Source organism: Trichosurus vulpecula, chromosome 5, assembly GCF_011100635.1.
Source record: "Trichosurus vulpecula isolate mTriVul1 chromosome 5, mTriVul1.pri, whole genome shotgun sequence".
NCBI classification, from domain to species: Eukaryota; Metazoa; Chordata; class Mammalia; order Diprotodontia; family Phalangeridae; genus Trichosurus; species Trichosurus vulpecula.
The window spans coordinates 151,578,148-151,601,894 of NC_050577.1; the positions used below are offsets into that span (position 1 = coordinate 151,578,148).

The 23,747-nt window shown below is 39.8% G+C and overlaps 1 protein-coding gene across 1 annotated transcript in view; it reads left to right on the forward strand.

Annotated features, from left to right (window-relative positions):
• The window catches only part of CCDC146 (coiled-coil domain containing 146), a 176,444-nt gene extending 153,911 nt beyond the window's left edge, over positions 1-22,533 (forward strand). Inside the window, exons 15-18 of the mRNA XM_036760464.1 lie at positions 7,538-7,666; positions 11,263-11,400; positions 19,888-20,136; positions 22,244-22,533. Of these exons, the coding sequence (XP_036616359.1) occupies positions 7,538-7,666; positions 11,263-11,400; positions 19,888-20,136; positions 22,244-22,447 (720 nt within the window). The 3' untranslated portion in view covers positions 22,448-22,533. The remainder of the gene's footprint in view (positions 1-7,537; positions 7,667-11,262; positions 11,401-19,887; positions 20,137-22,243) is intronic.
• The last annotated feature ends 1,214 nt before the right edge of the window (positions 22,534-23,747 follow it).

The following is a 23,747-nucleotide window of genomic DNA, read 5'->3' on the forward strand; positions in this document are numbered from 1 at the left end:
GAAACCTTTTTTTCCCACTGTTCCACTCAGCCAACAAGTATTTATTAAGTACTTATTGTAAGCCAGAAAAAAGGGGAGGACAGCACAGAAAAATATAAAGCAACTTAGTTTAGTTTTTTTAATTTGATGCAACATATAAAAGGTTAAACTTATCTTCTTTTAAAAGTTAAAAAGAGGGCTGGGAATCCAATCACAGGAGCCTTATTCCAGCTACAGGGAGGCAGAGGTTGGCAGATCTCTTGAGCTCAGGAGTTCAGAGTTACAATGGACTGGCTCTGCTGATCAGATGTCTACACTAAGCTCAGCATTGGTATGGCAAGTCTCAGGGAGCAGAACACTAGGGGCACACGGGCTTGCCTAAGGAAGGAAGTCCCAGCCCAAGTTAGAGCAGTTGAAAGCTCCAATAGTGATCAGTACAAGGGATCAGGGCAATGAGCTATCCTCCACACTGCACTTTTCTGGGCAAGATAAGGAGAATCCAGTCTTTTTTTTAAAATGTTAAAATTATGAAAGATACAAGTTAATTCAATATATGATACTTTAAAATATATTTCAATTACATATTATGATGACTTGGGGTCCATGAGTAGCCTAGTAGATAGTGAGGTGGCCTTGGAGTCAGAAAGGCCTGGAGGCCCACTTCTGACACACCTTGCCTTTGCGGCACCTGGACAGGTTATTTACTTAAACTATCAGTGATCTGGGCCACTCGTAAGACTCAGTTTCAGAGATGGTGTTGTAGCTAGGTTTTTCTGGGTGAAAATCACTGATTCAGTCCTTATAAATATGATGATGAATGAAGGAGAGGGTGGAATATAGAATGGCAATGGGGAGCAGGAGGAGTAAAAAAGAAGGGGAGGAGGAAAGATTGAAAAGGAAGCTTAAAGAAAGAGACAGAAAAGGAAAGATAACTGCAGGGAGAGAAAAAGACACCTACACAACCACGGAAAGAGAGAGGGGGAGACTAGGAGGGAGAGAGAGAAAGAAGAGAGAGAGAGAGGGGAAGGATGAAGACAGAGAGAAGGAGCGGGGGAGAAAGGAAGAGAGAGAAGAGGGAGAGGGGATGGGGAGAGAGACACTAGTGTGTGACCCTGGGCAAGTCATGTAACTTGCCTCAGTTTGCTTGCCTCAGTTTCCTCATCTGTAAAATGGGGATCATTATAGCACCTACCTCCCAGGGTTGTTGTGGGGATCCAATCAGCTAATAATTGTAAAGCACTCTGCACAGCGAGTAGCACTTAGTAGACTCTATATAAATGTTAGCTATTATGATTAGACTGATCCCCAGAGCTAGGACTCTAGAGTCAACTTCAAGAGTTTGGGAGTGTGTAGTGAGCTCATAAGCTTCCAGAAGGGTCCTTCTTAAACTCTCCCTGCCCCATTCCTGGATGATATCAGTCTGCTCGATTTATTTAGCTTTTTTAAAGGGGTATTCACCGAAGCTGCAAAAGTGTATGCTTCTGTCTCCCATCAGTACGTGCGGAGTCCAGGGAAAAGAGTGCTGAGCTCAAAGAGCCATGTGTGGCACATGCGTACCTCATAGGTGCTAGCTGCTGGGACAGCTTTACTCCCCTTCATGGGTGTGCCTGATTTTCTTCTTAGGAATCAACCAACCCCCACCCTTACATGTGAAATGAAAATAATACGAATGTCCCAAAAGTTTTAGTGCAGTCTTAAACTTCAATAACTTTTGAAGTACTACATACAAATTTAAGAGATCATCATTTGGAAGTTTCATGATTTAAATTTATTTTACATATTTACCTTTGTGAATTTCAACCATTGTCCTTGTTCACTGTATATACAATAGTTTCTGAATGATGCTTTCTCATAGGATGGATAGGTAGAGAAAGTCCCTTTCTTTGGCCACCTCAGTCATCCGACCTATCTCCATTAGGTTTGTTGTTGTGGGGTGACATCGAAATTGTCATGTATGCCTCAAAAATCTCATTCTTTGGATGATCTCAAGACTACGGTTACAAATATAATCTTTTCAGGGACTAAGCAACAGGTAATGGAAGTTTTTACAAAGTTTGACTAGAGTGATGAAGTCTAGCATAAGATGGATGAAGGTGGAGGAACAGCTAGGTGGCACAATAGATAGAGTGCTGTTATAGTCATTAGAGTGGGACTTTTTTGCTGTTCTCTTTTGGAATGCTAAGGCCATTAAGTGCCTTTAATGAGTTTTGCCTTTCTTTGAATGGGGCAGGTAAAGTGGGTCCCTTTTTTGTTTGAGTGCTTCTCAGCACTGAGGTAATCAAGTGCCCCAGGACCCTGAGACATGTGTGTGTGTGTGTGTGTGTGTGTGTGTGTATAAGATCTGAGGTTGGCCTTTTGTTTTGGGGGCACACTCATTAGAAGAGTGTTGGTGATTTGGCCAGATGAGACTCTGGGTAGCCATTGGAGCCACCCAGATGTTGTTGTTTCTCTCTCTGGTAACTATGTATGTATTGCTATGGACAGACTGGTTTGTGTTATTTGCTCTGTTTATATAATGTATGCTTCTAATTTCTGTTTGTATACTCTCTGAAGTTCAAGGTGCTGGCTTTTCCCCCTGAACTAAGTGAATGATATATGTATGTTTGATTAAAGTGAGATTGTAAACCCCTTAAAGTTGCTTTTCTTAGAAAGCAGTCCTGTGTGCTGGTGCTGTTGGTCTTATACAGCTACAGTAGCAGCAAGCAGCCTTGTTGTTACAAGTGCCAGGCCTGGAGTCAGGAAGACTCATCTTCCTGAGTTCAATCAATGTGTGAACCTGGATAAGTCACTTTACCCTGTTCGCCTCAGTTTCCTCCTCCGTAAAATGAACTGGAGAAAGAAATGGCAAAACTATTCCTGTATCTTTGCTAAGAAAACCCCAAATGAGGTCACGAAGAGTCAGATACTACTGAACAACAAATGTTGGATTTTAATAAATGTATCAATAAAAATAATTAGTTTTTCAGATTTTTTTGTAAGTTTGTAGCATTTATACTTCTGAAGTCATTAAAGCTTAAAACTGAACTAAGGCTTTTGGGACACCCTGTATTGTCTGCATTACCTATAACCTTATAGGGTTATGGTGAAAGCACTTTGTAAATCTTAAAGCAGTAAATAAAACTGAGTTATTAGGATAAGTAGAAGTCAACTTCCCCTTTCCCCATACCCTGCTGTTCAGTGGTGGGATTCAAATGAATTAACAACCGGTTTGGAGCCAAGGCACCGCTCCCCCCGCCCCAACCACTGGTTCAGTGAACCCAACCTAAAATTAGGTACCCGTTCCGGCAAACCAGTGTGTATCGGCTCCCACCACTGCTGCTGTTCCTTTAGACTAGGGGTTTAGAATGCTATCACCTCTCATCCCTCCCATATCTGGCAGCTGAAATGCCTCTTTCTTCCATGCTTTCTTCAAGCTCATATGCTATCTTCTTCCTACAGTTTTCCCTGATTCCCACAGCTGAGAGTCAGAACCACACACAGTCTCTTCATTGGCAAAAGTCACAGAGGTCATTTAGTCCTCCCCATGGAGAAGTCATCTGTCCAACGTCTCTCAGAAAGTGGGTGTCCCAACTCTGTTCAGAGACCTCCAGTTACTGGGACCCCCTTGCCTCCTGAAACAACCCATTCACTGTAAATGTATAGATATCTTTCCTTACATCAAGCCAACCTCTACATCTGTGAAACTTCCACAAGCAAAATAAGCCTAATCTTTTCCTTCTATATAAGTTTTCAAGTACTTCAAAACAGTGGTGATGTCCCCCATATTTTTTTTCTTTCTTCTTAGCTATAAATCTCTCATTCCTTGAAATGCTCTTAAATTATGGTCCCTGGTCCTCTCACCAGCTACTCACCCTCTTCTTGACGCATTCTAGTTTGTCAATATCTAAAATGTGGCCTGACCAGATCAGAGGACAGGGAAACTCATTCTGGACTCATTCTGTCCCTCTGGCTATGGTACCTCTGTCAAGACCATTTACATTTAGCCTTGACTGCAATGGAACACCACTGGGGCTTGCTGTGAGCTTGTCCAATATAACCCTCAAGTATTTTTCCACATAATCTCTAACCGCACCTTCACCATGAGATGGATTTTTTTAAAGCTAAGGGAGGCATCATGGTACAGTGGAAAAGAGTATTGACTCTGGATTTAGAGAACCTGGGTTCAAATTCTATGCCTGATTTTTGACCTTGGGAAATCATTTACCCTCCCTGAGTCTCATTGTAAAATGAGAGGGTTAGGCTTGAGATTTCTTAGAGGTGTCTGACAAATTTTAAATTTCATCAAATCGATTGCAATATTTCAGACTCAATACATCATTCTAGCCTATCAAGATAGTTTTGGATACAGAATCTAACAACTATTTATTGTATTACCCATCATTCTCGGCATTATATCATCCACAAATTTTAAAAAGTACATGCCATCTGTGCCTTTAAGTCATTGGTAGAATGCTGAACAGCAGTGCCAGAAAGGATCCCTGGGATACTCTACTAGTGACTTCCTTCTAGGCTGATATCAATCCATAAATCATTATCATTTGTGTCCAGTCATGCAAACAATTTTTAGGTCACCAAATCATATCTATCACCTAACCTATATTTCTCTGTCTCATACATATGGATTTCACGAAAGTCAAATGCTTGACCAAAATACAGGTATTCTCTATAGCATTCCCCAGATCTAGCAGCAAACTTTACAAAAAAGTAAATGAGATGGATTTCATAAATTCATAAATTCATGTTCTCGATTTTAAAAATCAAGATAAAAAAAACATACTGGCTTAATGAAACCATCACCACTTCACTTTATAAAAGCTCAAATCCAATACCAGGAAATGAAATAGTGAATACTTGCTTATAATTTGAATATTCTACCTTCTTCCCTTTTATGAAAAAGAGACAGCTGCTCCTCTCCATCCTGTGCCTCTCCCATTCTCCACAATTTTTCTAAGATCATTGTCAGTGGCTCAGTAAGCATATCTTTCAGGTCTTAGAGTACTTTGGGATGGAATTTATCTGCTCCTGATGAAAATGAGGGTAGCCAGGTGTTTTCTTTTAAAAATTTTTAAATAATTTTTTAAACTAACATTCATTTTCTTTTGATCCCACCTTTCTTCCCTTTCTCTCCCCTCCCTACTGGAAAAAGAAAAGAGTGAAAACAAAACCCTCGTAACAAACATTCATAGTCAAGCAAAGAAATCTCAACATTGGACATGTCCAAAAATGTAGGTTTCATTCTTGATAATAACTTCATTACCTCTCTGTCATCAGTCTTTAGGAATCATAGTCAATAATTGTGTTGATCATAATTCTTAAGTCTTTCAGGGTTGTTAATTTTTACAATGTTATTGTATAAATTGTTTTCCTCATTCTTCTCACTTCACCCAGCATCAGTTCATAAAAGTCTTCCCACATATTTCTGTGTCCCCTACATCAAAAGTGTCAATCTTGCCTCCTGTGGGTCTGCAAAACTCCTGAGTACAGCCTGGTCCAGATTAAAATGTAGCTGGAAAATGTTTAACAAAAGAAATAAAAAATACAATGCATTGTACACAGTAACAGCAACATTATGTAATGAGCAACTATGAATGACTTAGCTATTCTCAGCAACGCAATGATCCAAGACAATTCAAACAACTCATGATGGAAAAGGCTATCCACCTTCAGAGAAAGAACTGATGGAGTCTGAATGCAGATCAAAGCATACTATTTTCATTTTATTTTTTTCCATGTTTTTTTTTCTTTTGGTCTGTTTCTTCTTTCACAACATGACTAATATGGAAATATGTTTTACATGATTGTACATATATAACCTATATCAAACTGCTTACCATCTTAGGGAGGAAGTATAACAACAAGGTGGCTTACAGCTGCTGTAGGGGTGTGAGACCCAACAAGATCAGCAACAAAAGTTGCCAGCACAGGTTCTTTGATCTGCTTTTCTGAGGAAAGCAACCCTAAGGGGTTAACAATCTCACTTTAATCACACATACATATATCATTCACTTAGTTCAGGGGGAAAAGCCAGCACCCTGAACTTCAGAACAAACACAAACAGAAACTACAAACAGAAAATGTAAAGAGAGCAAATAACATAATTCAGCAGACAGACTTTGTCTGATCAAGACCTCACATACATAGTTACCAAAAAGAGAAGCACCAACATCTGGGTTTTTTCAAAGCCCAGGATCTCCAGCGGCCACCCAGAGTCTCCACATCAACGCTCTTCCAGTGACTGAGAGCCACCAAACAAAATACTAACTCTGAGTTTATATACCCTTCTTAGGACCTGAAGTTTTCACACCTAATCAGCAAAAGGGTGTGGGCCTGTGGCTTAGCACCTAGCAAAACATAATCAAAGGCACCTGATTACTTTAGTATTCTAAAGGAGAAAACAATGAAAAGAAAAAGCCCCACCCTGCTTAACATTACAGGAAGGAGGGGAGGAAGAGAGGAAAAAAATTTGGAACTCAAAATTTTTTCTAAATTATTTATTTATAGTTTTCAATATTCACTTCCATAAGATTATGAGTTCCAAATTTTCTCCCCTTCTCTCCCCTCCCAAGATGGCATGTAATATGTAAAGAAGAATTAGAACCAATGGGAGAAACCATGAGAAAGAATAAACAAACAAAAAAAGAAAGCACAAATAATATGCTTCAATCTGCATTCAGACTCCATAGTTCTTTTTCTGGATATGGATAGCATTTTTCATCATGAGTCTTTTGGAGCTGTCTTAGATCCTTGTATTGCTAAGAAGAGATTAGTCTATCAAAGTTACTCATAGCGCAATGTGGCTGTTACTGTGTTTAATGAGTTTAATGTGGTCTGGTTCTGGTTGCTTCACTCGGCATCAGTTCATATAAGTCTTTCCAGGTTTTTCTGAAGTCTACCTGCTCATCACTTCTTATAACACAATAGTATTCCATTACATTCATATATTATACCTTGTTCAGCCATTCTCCAGCTGATGGGCATCCCCTCAATTTCCAATTCTTGGCCACCACAAAAAGAGCTGCTATAAATATTTTTGTACATTTGGGTCCTTTTCCCATTTGTATGATCTCTTTGGGATACAGACCTAGTAGTAGTATTGCTGGATCAAAGGGTATGCACAATTTTATAGCCCTTTGAGCATAGTTCCAAATTGCTCTCCAGAATAGTTGGATTAGTGCACAACTCCACCAACAATGCACTAGTGTCCCAATTTTCCCACATCTTCTCCAGCATTAACCATTTTCCTGTTTTGTCATATTAGCCAATCTGATAGGTGTGATGTGGTACCTCAGAGTTGTTTTGATTTGCATTTCTCTAATCAATAGTTATTTAGAACATTTTTTCATATGATTATAGATAGCTTTAATTTCTTTATCTGAAAACTGACTGTTTATATCCTTTGACCATTTATCAGTTGGGGAATGAGAACTCAAAACTTTTTAAAAATGAATGTTAAAATTTGTCTTTACATGTAATTATTAAAAATAAAATACTATAAAAAACCAAAAAATTGTTGAACAAAAATAATTTTAAAATAAATGTTTCGTTTCTTGTTCAATAGTTCTCACAGTGTACAGACAGAATAAACTATTTGGAGAAAAAATTTATAAGTCCTGGTGGAGAGAACAGAACTCGCTTCCTGGGAGGAAAAGATCTGACTCTGAAGGAAATGATCAGCAAGATAGATGAGGTAATACATCCTTTGTGCATATTAGCTACTCAGTAATTTTTCATAAATAATTGTGATACTGTTTCATATAAATTATATCAGCTCACACCTGAATTTCTGGCAATCATATTTTCTTCCATGTAACTTAGTAATGTGAATTTGAATTGTCTTCAACTAGCTCATTAGAAATCCTACTTTCAACTTTTACCAAGGAAACAAAAATCCTGTGCCAAAGAACCTTTATTTGGCAGCCGAAAGGGGCACCTTTGGTATCTTACATGAATTTGTTTGCCTCCCTGTATCAGTAAGGCAATAATAACAATGTAGACAATAATTGTCAAAATGCCTATGTACTTCTATATCACAAAGTATGAGACTCTCCATATAGAAGGTAGAAGTATAACATTTATTCAGACACCAGAGAACCATATCCCATAACCAAATGTTCAGCTCCCACAGCCAGTTAATCCACTTCATCATAACAGCAAGGAACCCAAAACACAATATCACAACGTGGAGCCTCTCCGTCCAAAACCTCTCTGACCCCCTGCTGGGGTCTTCACCAAAAACAAACTCACAGTACAGCTAAGTTCTGCTTGTTCAGTTCTAACTATCATGATGGCAGCCATTAGCAGCCATCAGCAGCCATAACTGCTTTCTCTCTCTCTCTCTCTCTCTCTCTCATTCTCTCTCTCTTTCTTTCTCTTTCTTTCTCTCCATTTCCTGTGACATAACTTCCTTTTCCTGTCAGAAAGTTCCTCCCACCACATGTGTCTTAGCCTTCCTGTGACGTAAGCAGGTCACATGGCCATTAATGGGTGGGAAGGATCTTCAAATCTAAATTGTTACTACAGTACCTACTGAAAAAATATCAAGAGAATTGAACAGTATAATGTAGCAAATGTTGAGGCTGGAGCACAATTCCTCTTCTGGTAGTAGGAAGTGTTCACACTGGGCGTGTGGAGACAGAGATATGGACAGAAAAGATGGTTCCTCAAGTTGTTTGAATAGAGGTTAGTGGGTTATGGTGACTCTATCCAGTCCCCAATTTATGGTAGACATCTTACCCTTATCTAGGTACTGCACTGCCCCCTGAACCAGGTGACTTAGGGACCACAGGAATTCTCCCTTCTTTCCTCACTTGGATGCTTGAAATTTCCTTCCCTTTCCTTCTTTCCCTGCCACTACTTGGAATCACTACACACATTCTGGCTTTGGTCCTCACTTCATGTCAGGGCCAATCTAGTATAGGATTTGAGGTGATAGGAATATAGGTAAAAAAAGAAGAAGACAGAATAAACTCCCAAAGATGTATAGATCTTCACTTCTCCCCTTCCCCTTCAGTACTGTTCCCCCTGGGTCCCAGTGCTAATCTTGTCCACCAGTGTCCTAAGCTCTATCCCATCTCCTCAGCCCTGTCACCCCATCACTCAGGCTACTTTTTCTCTTCACCAAGAATCTCTACCCTAATGTTTGGTCCTCTAGTGAAATCTCCTGCTTTTAAAACCTTAGGCCTTGGGCAGCTAGTTGGCGCAGTGAGTAGAGCACCAGCTCTGGAGTCAGGAGGACCTGAGCTCAAATCTGACCTATTGACTATTGACACACTTACTAGCTGTGTGACCTTGGGCAAGTCACTTAACCCCAATTGCCCTGCCTTCCTCCCTCCAAAGGAAAAAAAAAACCTTAGGCCTTTCATGTACACAGACATACAACTTTCCCTATATATGGAGTGAGTGAAAAAAGAAAACAAAGCATTTTATTCATTTCTCTTACTTGTTGGTAGTAGTTACAAAACAAGCCTTTGAAAAATCCTAAAAGATTGTGTGCTTGTTTTAGGAACAGAAAAGTAGAAAAGAAACTGTAAGACTCCTTCTTGTCCCACTATATGGCTCAGAGAAGAAAGAAATCCTGGTTGGAAGCAAGAGGTGGTAGCAATGGAGAATGTGAGAAAAGAAGGGGGATGACTGGAGAACCAGACTATGTCTGAGCAGTATTCATGGAGGTTTACACTAGCGAAATGTTCTACCCTTATATAACTCCTTACCCGTTGCTGCTATGGAAGGGTCTTCTCCTTCCCTCCTCATTGCCTTCTCTGCTCTCATCCCCCAGCTCCATCCCCAGCCCCTGTCCCAGTCTTCACCCAAGTGTCCCTACTTTTGTGCCTGACTTTCTAGGCCCCAACCATTCTGGAGCCTCTGCCTAAGGCCACTATATCAGTAAGGCAATAAACACAACATCAACAATAATCGTGAATATGCCTATGTAGTTCTGCATCACAAAGTATGACTCTCCATAAAGAAGGTAGAAGAAGTAAAACATTTATTCAGACATCAGAGAACCATATCCCATAACCAAATATTCAGCTCCCACAACCAGTTAGTCTACTTTATCATAATAGCAAGGAACTTAAAACACAGTATCACAACATGGAGCCTTGCCATCTCAAAACCCCTCTGACCCCCTGCTGGGGTCTCCCCAAAAACACACTCACAGTACAGCTATCACAGTCTGCTCAGCTATCACAGGTCGATTTTCTTTACCTCAGCTCTAACTATCGTTATGGTCATTAACAGCCATAACAGCTCTCGCTCTCTCTCTCTCTCTCTCTCTCTCTCTCTCTCAGCATTTCCTGTGACACAACTTCCTTTTCTTCTGAGCAAGCTTCTCCCACCACATGTGTCTTAGGCTTCTTGTGACGTAAGCAGGCCACATAGCCTATTAATGGGTGGGAAAGATCTTCAAATCTAAATTGCTATTACAGCCACATAGCCAACCACTACCCTGAATGTTTACCACCACTACAGGAGCAGAGAGAGGCAACTGGCATTCCAAGCTAGAACTCTGCATTATTCCTAAAGATAGCGTTACACATGGGGGTCACATTTGGTAGAACTATTGGTACAATACCAACCTTCAAATTTAATTCTGTACCTTCTGTGGACAATGGTGTATTACTATACTGACATAGTGAATAGGTGAAAATATTTGAAAGGTTGTCGTGTGGTCTTCCACATGATTGGATCTGTTCTATTTGATCCTGGCAAGTAGAACTAGGGCTGATGGATGAAAGTGACAAAGAGGCAAATTTTAGATCAATATAAAGAAAAACTTCCTAACAGAGCTTTCCAGACAAAAAAAATGGCCTTCCTCAGTAGGCAGTGAGTTCCCTGTCACCTGTAGTCTTCCAAATAAATGCTGAGTGACCATTTGTTGGGGATATTTGAAGAAGAATTCATGCTTCAGTTAGAGATTGGACAAGATGATCTCTGAGAACCCTTCCAATTCCAGTAGTCCGTCATTCTACTTGTAGTATCAATTCAATAGGCTCTTGTGGGCTAATTGACATTGTTTCTTTGGTACAATGTGTTCTGAATTCTAAATTATATCTAGAATTTAAGAAAACAACTCATTCATAACTTGGGGACTACCTATAACTGGGTGTTTAAAAAACCATATGGATAAATTCACACAGACGCGCACGCGCGCGCACACACACACACACACATCCAAAACAGGTAATTTCAGGAATATTGAGAATATGCAACAGGGTACCAATTCTGCACGGCAGCTGTGGCCTTCTTAGATTTACCTCTTCCTATTAATTATTTACCAACTAGCTGGAATTCCATCTGGCAGAGAAAGAGGAGAAGCTGCTGGAGAAGGAGTTCATCTCTGAACAGATCACCCGGCTCACAGATAGACTCCGCACTAGAACTCAGAACTGCAAGCAGGATACGTTGCTCTTGGCCAAAAAGGTTAGTTCTCTGATCCTGTGTCTCTTGTTCTCTGCTTTTTTGTTGCCTACACATGTTTTTCATAGAATCTTGGTCTCTTAAAGGTAGAAGGTATCCTTTCATGATGTACAAATGCTCTCTGTATCATTCCTGGTGCATGCTTATTAGACACTGTTAGAACACTTACAGTGATAGGAAAAGTCCTGGGTTTTATCTCTGAGATTTAGAGGAACCTCACAGAAGAACAAGGCAGTGCTGAAATCAGTCTGCCTTTTTATTTGATACTTTTAAAGGAGAACCACATGGCTTAGCTGCTTGAAGGTGGGGATCATAACAAGGCAAGTACATGAGGTAAGCATCCATCACCACCACTCCTAACCTGGACACAAGGGTGACCCATCAACTCTCAACACTTGGACCAGCACAAGAACCTTTAAAGTGGGACCAGAAAGCAGAGAAGGAAGACAATGTCATCTGAGCAGCTGGGGCACAAGGGTCTCCAGGCTATGGTAGCAGTAGATCCCAAGATGCAGCCAGGTCAATGGGAAGAACGCTGACTTTGGAGCCAGGGGCCATAGGCTCATATCCTGCTTCTAAAAGTACTACCTGTGTGACCCTGGGCAAGTCATTTATCCTCTCTGGAACTCAGTTTCCTCATCTGTAAAAGGAAGAGATTGGCCTAGGTGGCCTCTAAAATCCCTTTCAGCTCTGAATCTATGACCCAATAAAAAGAGATTCCATGATGCCTTTGTAAGAGGCAGCTCCCTGGACTTGGTCCATCTTTAAACCAGACGGTGGGCAAGACTCCTGGCTCTGCATTCGCTTTCTGACTTAGAGCAGTTCAGAGACCAAGGATATTTGGGATCAAATTAGTTTGGGGAGTTTGAGAAGTAGGAACTGAATAAAATAATGGACACTGATGCAAATTATCACCATTTCCTAAGAAATGTAAATCAATTACTACCACATGGAAACCAAGAGATCCTGGAAACTGCTTCAGCCAGCAAGCCCTTGATTTCCTTGGCAAGCAGAGAGACGCAGCAGCTAGATCTTTGCTAGAGGTGACACATTTTGAGGGTAATGTGGGATCAGTTCTCAAAGAAACTGAAAGAGGTTTATGCCAGAGGATTAAGGGGAAAAAAACAGAAATCTTATTATTACCAAAAAGGAAAAAGAAAACGACAAAAACATCCATGTCTATTGATCCAACCTTTATGAATATAACCTATGCAACTATTAATGATTATATGAAAGATTGCTTCATATCACAAATTACAAGAGGAAGGCAAATCAAAATAACTTTGAGTCTCATCTCACAATCAGCAAATTGTCAAAGATGACCTCAAAAAAATGTAAAAATTCAGTGTTTGAGGAATTATGGAAATTATGTTAAGAAACTTGCCAAGATGTTCCTACCCTTTGATCCAGAAATCCCACTGCTAGAAATATATAATACTCCAAAGAGGTCAATGAAAAAAATGCCCCATATACACATGTAACTCAAGGTTTTCAAGCCTAGTGTATTTGCATAAAATTCTCCTCATTGGAGAAGAGAATGAATTACTCAATACTCTGGCTGTATGAGGGGAGGAGCTGGTGAGAGCTTGGAGAAGGAGAAATGTTCCCTTGGCTTTGAGAAAAGACTCACATGGTTCCAGAACTAGAGGGAGAGGAAGATTTTGGAAAGAAGCAGACATGTAGAGGAGCTGGCACTACAACATATTCTTGAGTTCCAACATCTACAAGACATTTCCAAGAATTTCTCCCTGAGTAAGATTAGGAACTCTCAGCTGAGCTGAGATATAACCCTACCAGTGGGAGAGCTCAATCACTCTGTGTATTGTCTGGTGCATTCTAATTTTTAGAATTTCTCTGATTTCTCTTTGCTATCCGATAGGTGGGTTTGTTCACCATTTGAGATGGTCTTTGTGTAATTCTCATTTGGTAAAGGAAGCAGAACTTGGAATAGAATGTACATGATGACATAACAATGTAAATAGAAACAACATCAGTAAGACAAAACTGAATTTGAGAACTTATAATGATCAAGCTTGGCACCAGAGATATGAGAAATGTACTCCCTTCCCTTCTTTTAGAGTGGGAGATTCTATGGGTATGTAACACTGCATATCATGTTGAACTTTTCCCCTTTCTTTTTAATTTTTTATAATAAAATGTGCCTCTCCAGGAAAGGGAAAGATATACTGAGTAATGTAAGTAATGCAATGTAAGGAAAAATTAAAAATAGCAATGACATTTTTAAAAAATACAGGAACCTACACATACATCAAGGGCATTCCTGATGAAGGCAGGAAAAAGGCTTTCATAAACCATATTCCACAGCAAACTGTATCTTATCAATCACACAACTGGCTGAAAGGTGTAGAGGATACAGGATCCCAGTTGGCTTTTTCCTGGTTGAATATAAAAAGGCTCTCTCCCAATTCAGTGCAATTTAATTCAACAGATATTTATTATGTACCTCCTAAGGGCAAGATAATGTGTTGTAGATACAAAAGCTAAAATGAAACAAGCTCTGCCCTAAGGAATTTTATTTCAGTGGGACAATACAACATATACACAGATAAGCATGGTCGTGCTGGTACCAGCTCAAAGTGGTTCTTGAGCTGATTGTTAATTTTTTATGTTGAGCATTTTTACCTCAGAAATCAAAAAATACTACAAATCAGGACCTGACTTATTTTTGGTTATCTATAAAGGGATGGAGAAAATATTAATAATGCAGATTTGAAAATATGTCACGCACATGTTTGTTTTGTTTTTTTTTTCCTGGAGAGCTAATTGTTAAACATTTATCAATGTACCACCACAGATAAGTACATAACAAGTATATACAGTTATACAATGCAATTTTAAGGAGAGAGAATGAAAAGTGGTGTGTGTGGTGGAGGGTGGGGTGGGGGAATCAGTGAAGGTCTTATGTGGAAAGTAGCACTGGATTAGTTTCACAAAGAAAGCTAAAGGCTCTAAGAAGAGACTGCACAGAATCAGCAGTTTGGATGGTAAGCTGCAGAAGGTCATTTGACTGGAATAGGGAATGCACAAAGTGGAGTAATATAAAATATGCCTGGAAAAGTAAATGAGCATATCAGCTAGCAAGTCTTTCCCTGACAAGGGAGGACTTTTGGTGCTATTCAGTCATTTTGGTTGTGTCCAACTCTTTGTGACCCTATTTGGGATTTTCTTGGCAAAGATGCTAGAATGGCTTGCTATTTTCTTCTCTAGCTTACTTTACAGATGAGGAAACTGAGGCAAACAGGGTGAAGTGACTTGCCCAGGGCCACACAGCTAGTAAGTGTTTGAGGCCAGATTTGAACTCAGGAAGATGAGTCTTTGTGACTTCAGGCCTGGCACTTTATCTACTGTGCCACCCAACTGCCCTAAGGGAGGTCTACACCATTCTTAATGCATAGCTATGGGCTCTGAGATACCACCTTCTGCCCATACAGCCAATATGAACCAGTTGAATGACCTAGGCTAAGATTAAGTCTATTCTTTTGACCATTTTCCTCCTGGTACTGATTCATAGTCCTCAGCCCAAGTCAGCTGCCTGATTTGGGGTTAGAAAATATTTGTTAACATCTACTAAATATCTAATTAACAATTTGCACCCCTAAAGCCTCTTTTGGGGAATCCAGCCAACAAAACACCACAATAGCTGTGTAGGGATTGAAACAACAATGTTTCCCTTAGTTCCCATGATGCTCTCTGATTAGCATGCAAATTAATCCAAGGGCAAGAACAACTTCTACCCCTGTTCCACATTCCTGCCTTGTTATGAATATCTGCCTTCAACAAAATTAATTACTGATTGTTTAGCATTCTAGCCAGAACAGAAGTGCTCATTATCTCAGCCTTCAAAGAACTGAAATCATTGGTCACTCAAAATACCAACGGTACAGGTATGAGTGGACAATAGAATAAAAATAAGAATGAATTGTGCAGGAGAAACTACCCTAAAGGATATCTTCATAGAGATATGAGATGTAGTAAGAACATAATACACATGTTCTATTGCTTATCTACATTATGTCAGGATATCTAGGGCAGCGCTCCTTAAACTGTGGATTGTGAACCCATATGGGGTTGCAAAAAATTTGGCAACAGTAAAAGTAAAAGGGAATGCATGATGATCAAAAATTAATTCCAGATCAAATGCGTAATGAATCTAAGGTGTTTCTGGCAGCGCTTGCCCATGTTACATCACACAACTTCACTACAGCCTTGGTTCTGAATATGGAGCATGCACACTTTGTACTGTGTATGCCGTCGTGCCACACAACGCTAATGAACACTACCAGACAGAAACACTTCGGCTCAGATTTGAGACTATTATATATTATTAATTGCAGTGTTTTTACTGTACATACAAAATAACTAAATTAATTTTAACTTGGGATTAGGACAGAATTTCCAATAATTGCTGAAATGGCCCTAAACATAATTCTGGTTTGTACTATGTATTTATGAGAAGCAGCATTCTCGCATTGACGATTATAAAATCAAAATATCAATCAACTCTGAAAAATGTTGAAGATGCTCTGCATCCACCAAGATTTAATTCTTTATGGAAAAATAAACAAGCACATCCATCTTATTAATATGCAAATTTGCTTTCATCTTTAATAAATGGTAAACTTATATGTATACCAAAGAATTTTTTAAAATTAATTTCTTTATGATTTATTATCAGTAAATGTTGGATTTGTATACCTATTTTATATACCTACATGCCTACGGTTGCATAAAAATTCCTCGGGCAAAAAGGGGTTGAGTAGAAAAAGTTTAAGAAGCTCTGATCTAGGGAAGGTCCCCAGAATGTTGGATGGACTGGGATGACACAACCAGAAGTCCTATAGGATAGGAAAGTGTACACAGGGTGTGATATACTTCATCAGAGAGAAGTACTGTGCCATTGGGATACAAATACAATAGTGAGAAAGTTCTTGCCTTCAAGGAGCTAATAGTCTACTAGTGGGGTGGTTTACAGAGAAGTCAATGTTTACAGATGAGTAAATATAGTCTTAAGATGTAGCGATGGAAAGAGCAGGGGTGGGTTGCCAACAGCTGGAGCAATCAGGAAAGGCTTCTTGAAGGAGTTGGCACTTTTGCTAAGCTTTCAAGAAAGTGAGATGTTCTCTGAGAGGTGCAATGAGAGGGTTGGATGTTCCAAGTAGGTGGGGATAGATAACCTGCGGAAATAAAAAGGGTTGGCAAATGGAATATGGGGTATTATGGCCACTAAATAGGCCAGTTTGGATGGAGTGTAACATATATGAGAGGGAGAAAAATTCAATCAGACTGAAAAGGGAAGCTGGAGGCAGACTTCAAAAGGCTTTAAATACCAAAGACAGGAGTTTGTATCTTGTAATAGTGAGTTTTCTTGGGCAAAGTAGTGCCATGATCAGACTTGGGCTTTAGAAAGGTCACTTTGAAATCTCTGTGGTGGATAAATTGAGGAGAGCAGAAATTACAATGGAAGGGAGGACAAATATTTCAATACAAAAAGTAGTCATTGAGTACCTACTGTGTGCCAGGCACTTTGAGCAGTAGAAGAAGGGCAAAAAACAGTACTTGTTTTCAGAAGCTGGCAGACTAAAAGGGGGAAGAGAACATGTGAACAACTATGCAGGAACAAGACATATATGTAGGCTAAATTGGAGATAATCTCAGAGGGAAGGCATTAAGAGTAAGCAAGGTTGGCAAAGGCTTCCTGTAGAAGGTTGTACTTCAGCTGAGACTTGAAGGAAGAGAATTCTAGGTGTGAGAGACAGTGAAAAGTTCTGGAGTTGGGGGATGGAATGTCTTGTGTCCGGAATAGGAGGGAAGCTAGTGTTACTGGAAAACAGAATACCTACGGAGGGGGAGTGACAACTAGGAGGCTAGTGCAGTAGTCTGGGAGAGAGGTGAGACAGTTTTGGACCAGAGTGGTCACCATGTGAGGAAAGAGAAAGGAATGAATGAGTGACAGAGAACTGCTGGGAGGTAGAGCCAAGACTTAGCAACCGACTGGCTACGGGAGATAAGGACGAGTGGAGAGTCAAGGGTGACCCCTAGGTTGTGAACCTGGATGACCAGAAATGGTGGTGCTCTGAACAGAAACCCAAAAGTTAAAAGGAGGGGTATGTATATGGCAGAAATGAGTCATACTTATGATTTTTATATAAATTCTGGGAATAATAAATTATAGTATATGAAAGTCATGGAATTCTTATGATGTAAGAAATGACAAAAGGAATGGTGTCATAGAAACCTGAGAACACTTGCAGGAAAGGAGCAGGTTAAAGTTAGCAGAGCCAGGGGAACAGTTCACACAAGAGCAAACTTATCAAGGCAACACCTTTGAAAGACTCCAGAGCTCTGATTAATGCGATGATCAAGCAGAGGACTGATGAGGATCCGCGTTACCCACCTCCCAATACAGAGATGAAGGAGTCAAGATCCAAAATGAAACAGGCTGATTTGAGAATTTGTTTTGCTCGCCTATGCATATTTGTTACAAGATTGTCGGGTTTGTTTGTTTTTTAAGTAATATTGGGGGATAGTGAGAAGGAGAGAAGATAAATGCTTGTAAAATGAAAGTCAGTCAGCAGCCAAACATTTATTAAGCTCTTACTATGTGCCAGGCCCTATGCTAAGTGCTAAAGACACAAAGCAAAAAAGCAAAAATAGCTCAAATTCTAAACATGAATACAAGTAGGTACATATGAGGTACATGCAGAGCCAGACAGGGAAGGAACAGCAAGATGGCCAGTGTCACCGCATGATACAGGGCGTGAAAAAGAATAAAATGGGGTAACTTTGGAAAGGTAGGAAGGGGCTGGCTTGTAGAAGACTTTAAATGCCAAGCAGAAAACTGTGTATTTGATCCTGGAGGCAATAGGGAGCCACTGGAGTTGGGGGAAGGCAGCGTTAGACAAGGGACTGGGTTAGGCAGAGTGTGAAATGCTCAGACCAACAACACTTTAGGAAAATCACTTTGGCCTCTGAAAATGAAACACCTACTAAATGTCAGGCCTTGTACTAAGCCCTGGAAATACAAAGATAGGTAAAAGACTTTCTCTCTTCTCAAAAGAGCTCACAATCCAATGGCGACGACAACGTGCAGATAACCCTATGTTCAAACAAGCTAGACAGAGGATAAGCAAGGACTAACCAATGGAGGGATGACAGCAAACTTAAGAGGGATTAGGTCTCTGGCTGTCTCTATCTCTGTGTCTGTCTCTGTCTCTCCATATGAAAGCAATGTGAAAATAAAAGATAAAATAAATTTAAAAAATTTAAAAAGAGAGAGAGATCAGGAAAGGCCTCCTACAAGCATAGAAGGTGGGACACTCATAGGACAAGTGCTATTCATCTGAATCGATTTCCAGACCCCACTTTGTCACTTGTCTGAGGACTGAAGGGCTAACTGAAGTGTTGTGACTGAACTACCCTTCAATGTTTACAGCCAATGGAGCAAGAGCTACAGGGCATTATGCTCAGAGAAATACCTGCCACCAACTGAGCCTTTTTGTCCAGATATATTTAGTATTGTTGGAAGCAAATGACCTCGGAAAGCCTGTCTACAAGGTCATCTCTACTGAGTAGTGATGTGAAAAAGCATTTTAAAAAAGTTCTCCTCCCCATCAAATTTTGCTAACAAATTTTTCTTATTCTTGCCTGCTCTTAGTAGTGCCCTGGAGGGATGCGTTAAGGCCTAAAGCATCGTGAGGAAGAATTCAGTAGTATCAGAACTCTGATTTTTGTTTCCATTTTAAATAAAATTCCCTCGGGGCTGAAACATGTTCTAGTTTTCTTAGCTAAGTAAACCATGACTGTAATAGAGATTTTACTCTTCTAGGTATTACATTCCTATATAATTAACAATTGAGAAAAGTGCAAAACTAGATAAGAGGAATCAGAAATTTGGGATCCCTTCAAACCTCTACTGGCCTCTATGTAACTCAAAATTAGAGAGCTAAAAGGATTAAAATCACTAATAAGTCATGTCTATTTGGATAACTCACAACCTCTCTGAGCCTCAGTTCCCCTGTAAATGAAACAACTGGGCTGGGTAATGTCTAAGGTTCCTTCCAGCTCAGAAATGCTATGAATTCTAGGTGACCCCCTACCTTTGATCAGAACTTCCCTTAGCCATCACAGAAAACCAGTAGCTATCTTCCAGTTCCTTTGCTCTTCAGTCAAAGCAAGCTCTACAACCTTTCTTGCTGACAGGTTCTAGCATTTCAGAATGCTGTCAAGTGGTTCACTTAATGCCCTCCTGCATGACTTCTTATACTCCTCTTTCTCCTGCCAGATGATTATGGTGTTGGGTGTTTTAATATAAATAGATGTTGAAGACAACTTTTAACAGCAGAACCATTTGTCAAATCCATGAGTCATGCCATGAGTCGACCCTTGATGGTTTTTCTATCAGTTCATTTTCAGTGGGTCTGTTAAAGACAGGTCTGTGCATTCCTTAAGTTTTTGTCCCTTTTATTCCAGATGAATGAGTATCAGAGGAAAATAAAAGACTCTACCCACAAAATGATGGCCCTTGTGGCCGAGCTGTCCATGCAGCAAGCTCTTACTCTTGAACTACAAAAGGAAGTCAGGGACAAACAAGAGTTCCTTACAAATTGCAATGAAAGGCTAGACCAAGGGCTGCCACTCAACAAAGAAATTGAGGAAGACTGGCTGAAGGTGCTGCGAAATGAAGACGTGCATCAGTTAGCTGCCGCAGAACGGGCAATGGTAAGTGTGGGATCTAGGACTGCATTTGTAGTATCTCTGTTAAAAGACACAGGAAGGGCCAGGAATCGTGGGAGGTCAGATCCCTTCTCCCTTCAGTACCATTCCTATATTGTCTGGTTCAATGGTGATTTTGTTCCAAGACAGAGCAGTTCATAACCTTAAACCTACTATCAGAATTGGCACCACTATGGGGCTAGGACTCAGCTATCATGCCATTATAGCCCATAGGCACTGAAGAAATATTTATGGATGATAGTGGCAATTAGAAATGGTTTTTTTTTTGCTAGGAAAATGGAAGTGTTACTAGACCAAGGCCTGGAGTGAAATTCCATTTGAATCATTCAATAAGCTTGGCTCATACTAATGATTACTACTTGAAGACTTTATGATTAAAGATGTGTATCTATACTCCCCAGACTCTACACACCACTTTTTGTTTGCTCTGTTGATGATCAGATCCCATACTTTCTTTGATTTTGAGCTGTCTTGAAGTTAAGATGAAATCCACCATTACTTTTAGAAGTTTAATCACTACTGTAGGCATAATGAAAGCAGCACAGTGGATAGAGAGCTAGCCTCAGACCAAAGGAGACCTGGGTTCAAGTCCTGCCCCTGGCACCTACTGGCTATGTGACCTGCAGCAGGCCACTTACCCTACAAGTTGCAGAGAATATGCTGAGTTAGGATGAAGTTTCCTATATCAGTATATCTTGGTCCAGCTTCTATCCATTGAAAAATAATAGGACAAGGTCCAAGCTGCTTTTCATTCATTCACTCATTCAGCAAATATTTACTGAGACCGTCCACTCTGTTCAAGAGCCTATGTTAGGTGGACAGCCAGGAATCAGAATCCCCAAAAGACGCAGAAACAATCTGAGTACCAGGAAGTAAACCATGGCTCAGTCAGTGAAGGATACCTTTCAAGTGTGAGAACTCCAAATGATCAATCAGTGATAAAAGGGAGATTGTCCTTCAAAAAGGAAGAGTGCTTCATAGTTGACAATTAGGAGCCATTAGACTCTAAAGGTTCTAAACCTCAGATCTATGAACTATTTTTAAAGTATTTTGATAACTATATTTCAATATTTTTAGTTTGCTTTATAATCCTGCATATTTTATTTTATGCATTTAAAAGCAGTATTCTGAGAAGGGATACACAGATTTCACTAGATTGCTAAAGGGGATCCATGATACACACGCAAGAGGTGAAGAAGCCCTGCCTTAGAGTCTGTGAAAGGCAGTGGTTGGGTGTTGAGGGCAACATGACCTCCTCTCCCCGAAAAAGGGTATCTGAATCCCTGCCAACTCTGCTTCTTGATCCAGAGGATTTGCTGAGTGGCCCTGGGTGCAAAAACACTTTACTAGGTTTTCCTCACCTCCGTTATATCATCCCTTGTGTTTCCTTGCTACCTGAGCTTCATGCAAGCTCCTCCTTTCTCACGTGGTTTGTATTTTTGCTAGTTTGTTTGTTAGTAGAAGAGCAATACAGGGAATGGAAGAATTTGGGGGCCGCTGGGCAATTTCCTAAGAAACAGAATCACAGTAACATTGTACTGCATGGGCAACAAAGTTATGCTTCTCTGAGAGCATTAAAGTTTGCTTTGGTGTTTTTCCCCCCCATCATAAGGTAAATGATTTATATGCTGACACTTTCTTTTCCCATCCCCCTCCAAATCCCTGCCCCATCCTGCCTCTCCATTAGAACCCACTACTGGCCTTTAGTCCCTCCCCTCATTGTACTTACATTAGCTAAAAGAAGTATCATAGGAGCACATCTTTATAGCTGGACCATTCAGTCCAATTCTCATTTCACAGATGAAGAAATTGAGGCTCTAAGAAGTGACTTGTCCAAGGTCAAACAGCTAGCAAATGACAGAAGTAGGATTCGAATCAAGGTCTTCTGCCTTTATGCTGTCGCTATCAATAAATATTTAATCAACATAATTTATCAAGCACCTACTCTGTGCCAGGCACTGTGCTGAGTGCTGGGGATATAAAAAGAAGCAAACGATAGCCCCTGCCCTCAAGGAGCTTCCAATCTGATATTGTCCAAATGAATGTGACTTGCTATCTTTTTCTGCAAACTAAAAGAAATCTTTCTTTGCAGATTGCCTTGGAAGAGAAAAACAACATGCTGCCTTCTGGGGTTTACACGACAGCGATTCAGCGCCCAAATGCCTACATCCCAGACGCAGAAGCCACATTGCCCCTACCCCGGCCTTATGGCCGAGCTCCTCCATTCAAGCCATCTGAGCCTGGCTCCAATATGAGGCATATAAGAAAGCCTACTATAAAACCAATTGAAATTTGAATATGTGAACAAGAAAAGGCCCCAAGACTAAGTTTCCTAATGACTTCAAACAGGCTTCCATTAAACCCACAGCTGGAAAACTATGAACCACAGGGCTTTCACAATATTGGGCAGATAGGAATAGAAACATACAATTCACTCCCTTCAGGTCCTACAAAGGAAGCCTATTGCTATCCAAAAACCACAGATTCATTTGCCATTTGTATAGAATTTAGAATTGCAACTAAAATTTTGCTAAAGTATTCTGAACATTTAGTTATCATTTTCCAATTTGTATGCTGACCGCTGTTCAGGTTAAGTTTCTTTTCAAACATGATCCTACAGCTAGAATCAGAGAGAATAATTAGCATTTTTTCCAAAGAAAGTCAAATTCAATCCATTCTGGTATGTTTTTTAAAATTAAAAAATATGTAAATTAATTAAACAGTACTATACTTGTTCTTTGGGGAAATGTGTATCAGTATAGTTAGTAAAACGAAACACTTGTGTTTTGAACAATGTAAAGATGTGTTTCACTTGTGAAATAGTTTATTCCTAAGATTTGATAGGTAAATACTATTTAGGTTAATTTAAATCATTTTAAAATCAGTAGGAAAGCATGTTATGTAAAGGAATATTATAATAAATCCTTTGGCAAGGTGAAGAATCTTTTTACAGCAAAAACAATCTCTTTGAAATGTATCTGTTTTGTAAACCCAAATTTTTCATATGTGAAAGGTTTAAAAAAAAAGTACTTCTGTCCCTCTTTTTGGTGCCTGTACAAAAGAAGTTAAATGGATATTTTGACAAGCTCCCAAATTCTGGTGTCAGATGCTTTCATAATTTTAATAAATTCAATTCAATGGATTCTATAAGGTGCCTACTATCTGCAAAACACTGTTCTAGGCTTCAAGGGAGATACACAGATTAATAGGATAGTTTCTTCTCTCCTTTCTCTAGTTTGTTTGTTAGTAGAAGAGGGATACAGGGAATGGAAGAGTTTAGGGGTAGTAGCAAGTAGAGATATACTACTAGAAGCCCTCTTCTATTAGAGGAGATAAGATATATGCATATATATATATAAACCTAATTACAGCACAACATCGAATGTGACAAATGCACAAGATCCAAAGTAATATTAAGGTTCAGAAGAGGGAGAGATCTTTTTCAGCCCATGAATCATAGGATGCCATACTGACAGTTGGAAAGGATCTCAGAGATTATCTGGTCTAAGTAACTCATTTTATAGACTAGGGAAGTTTTCCTGAGGAGGGAAGCAAGTGGGATGAGGACATTCCATGTTGATTCTCCAATATAGAGC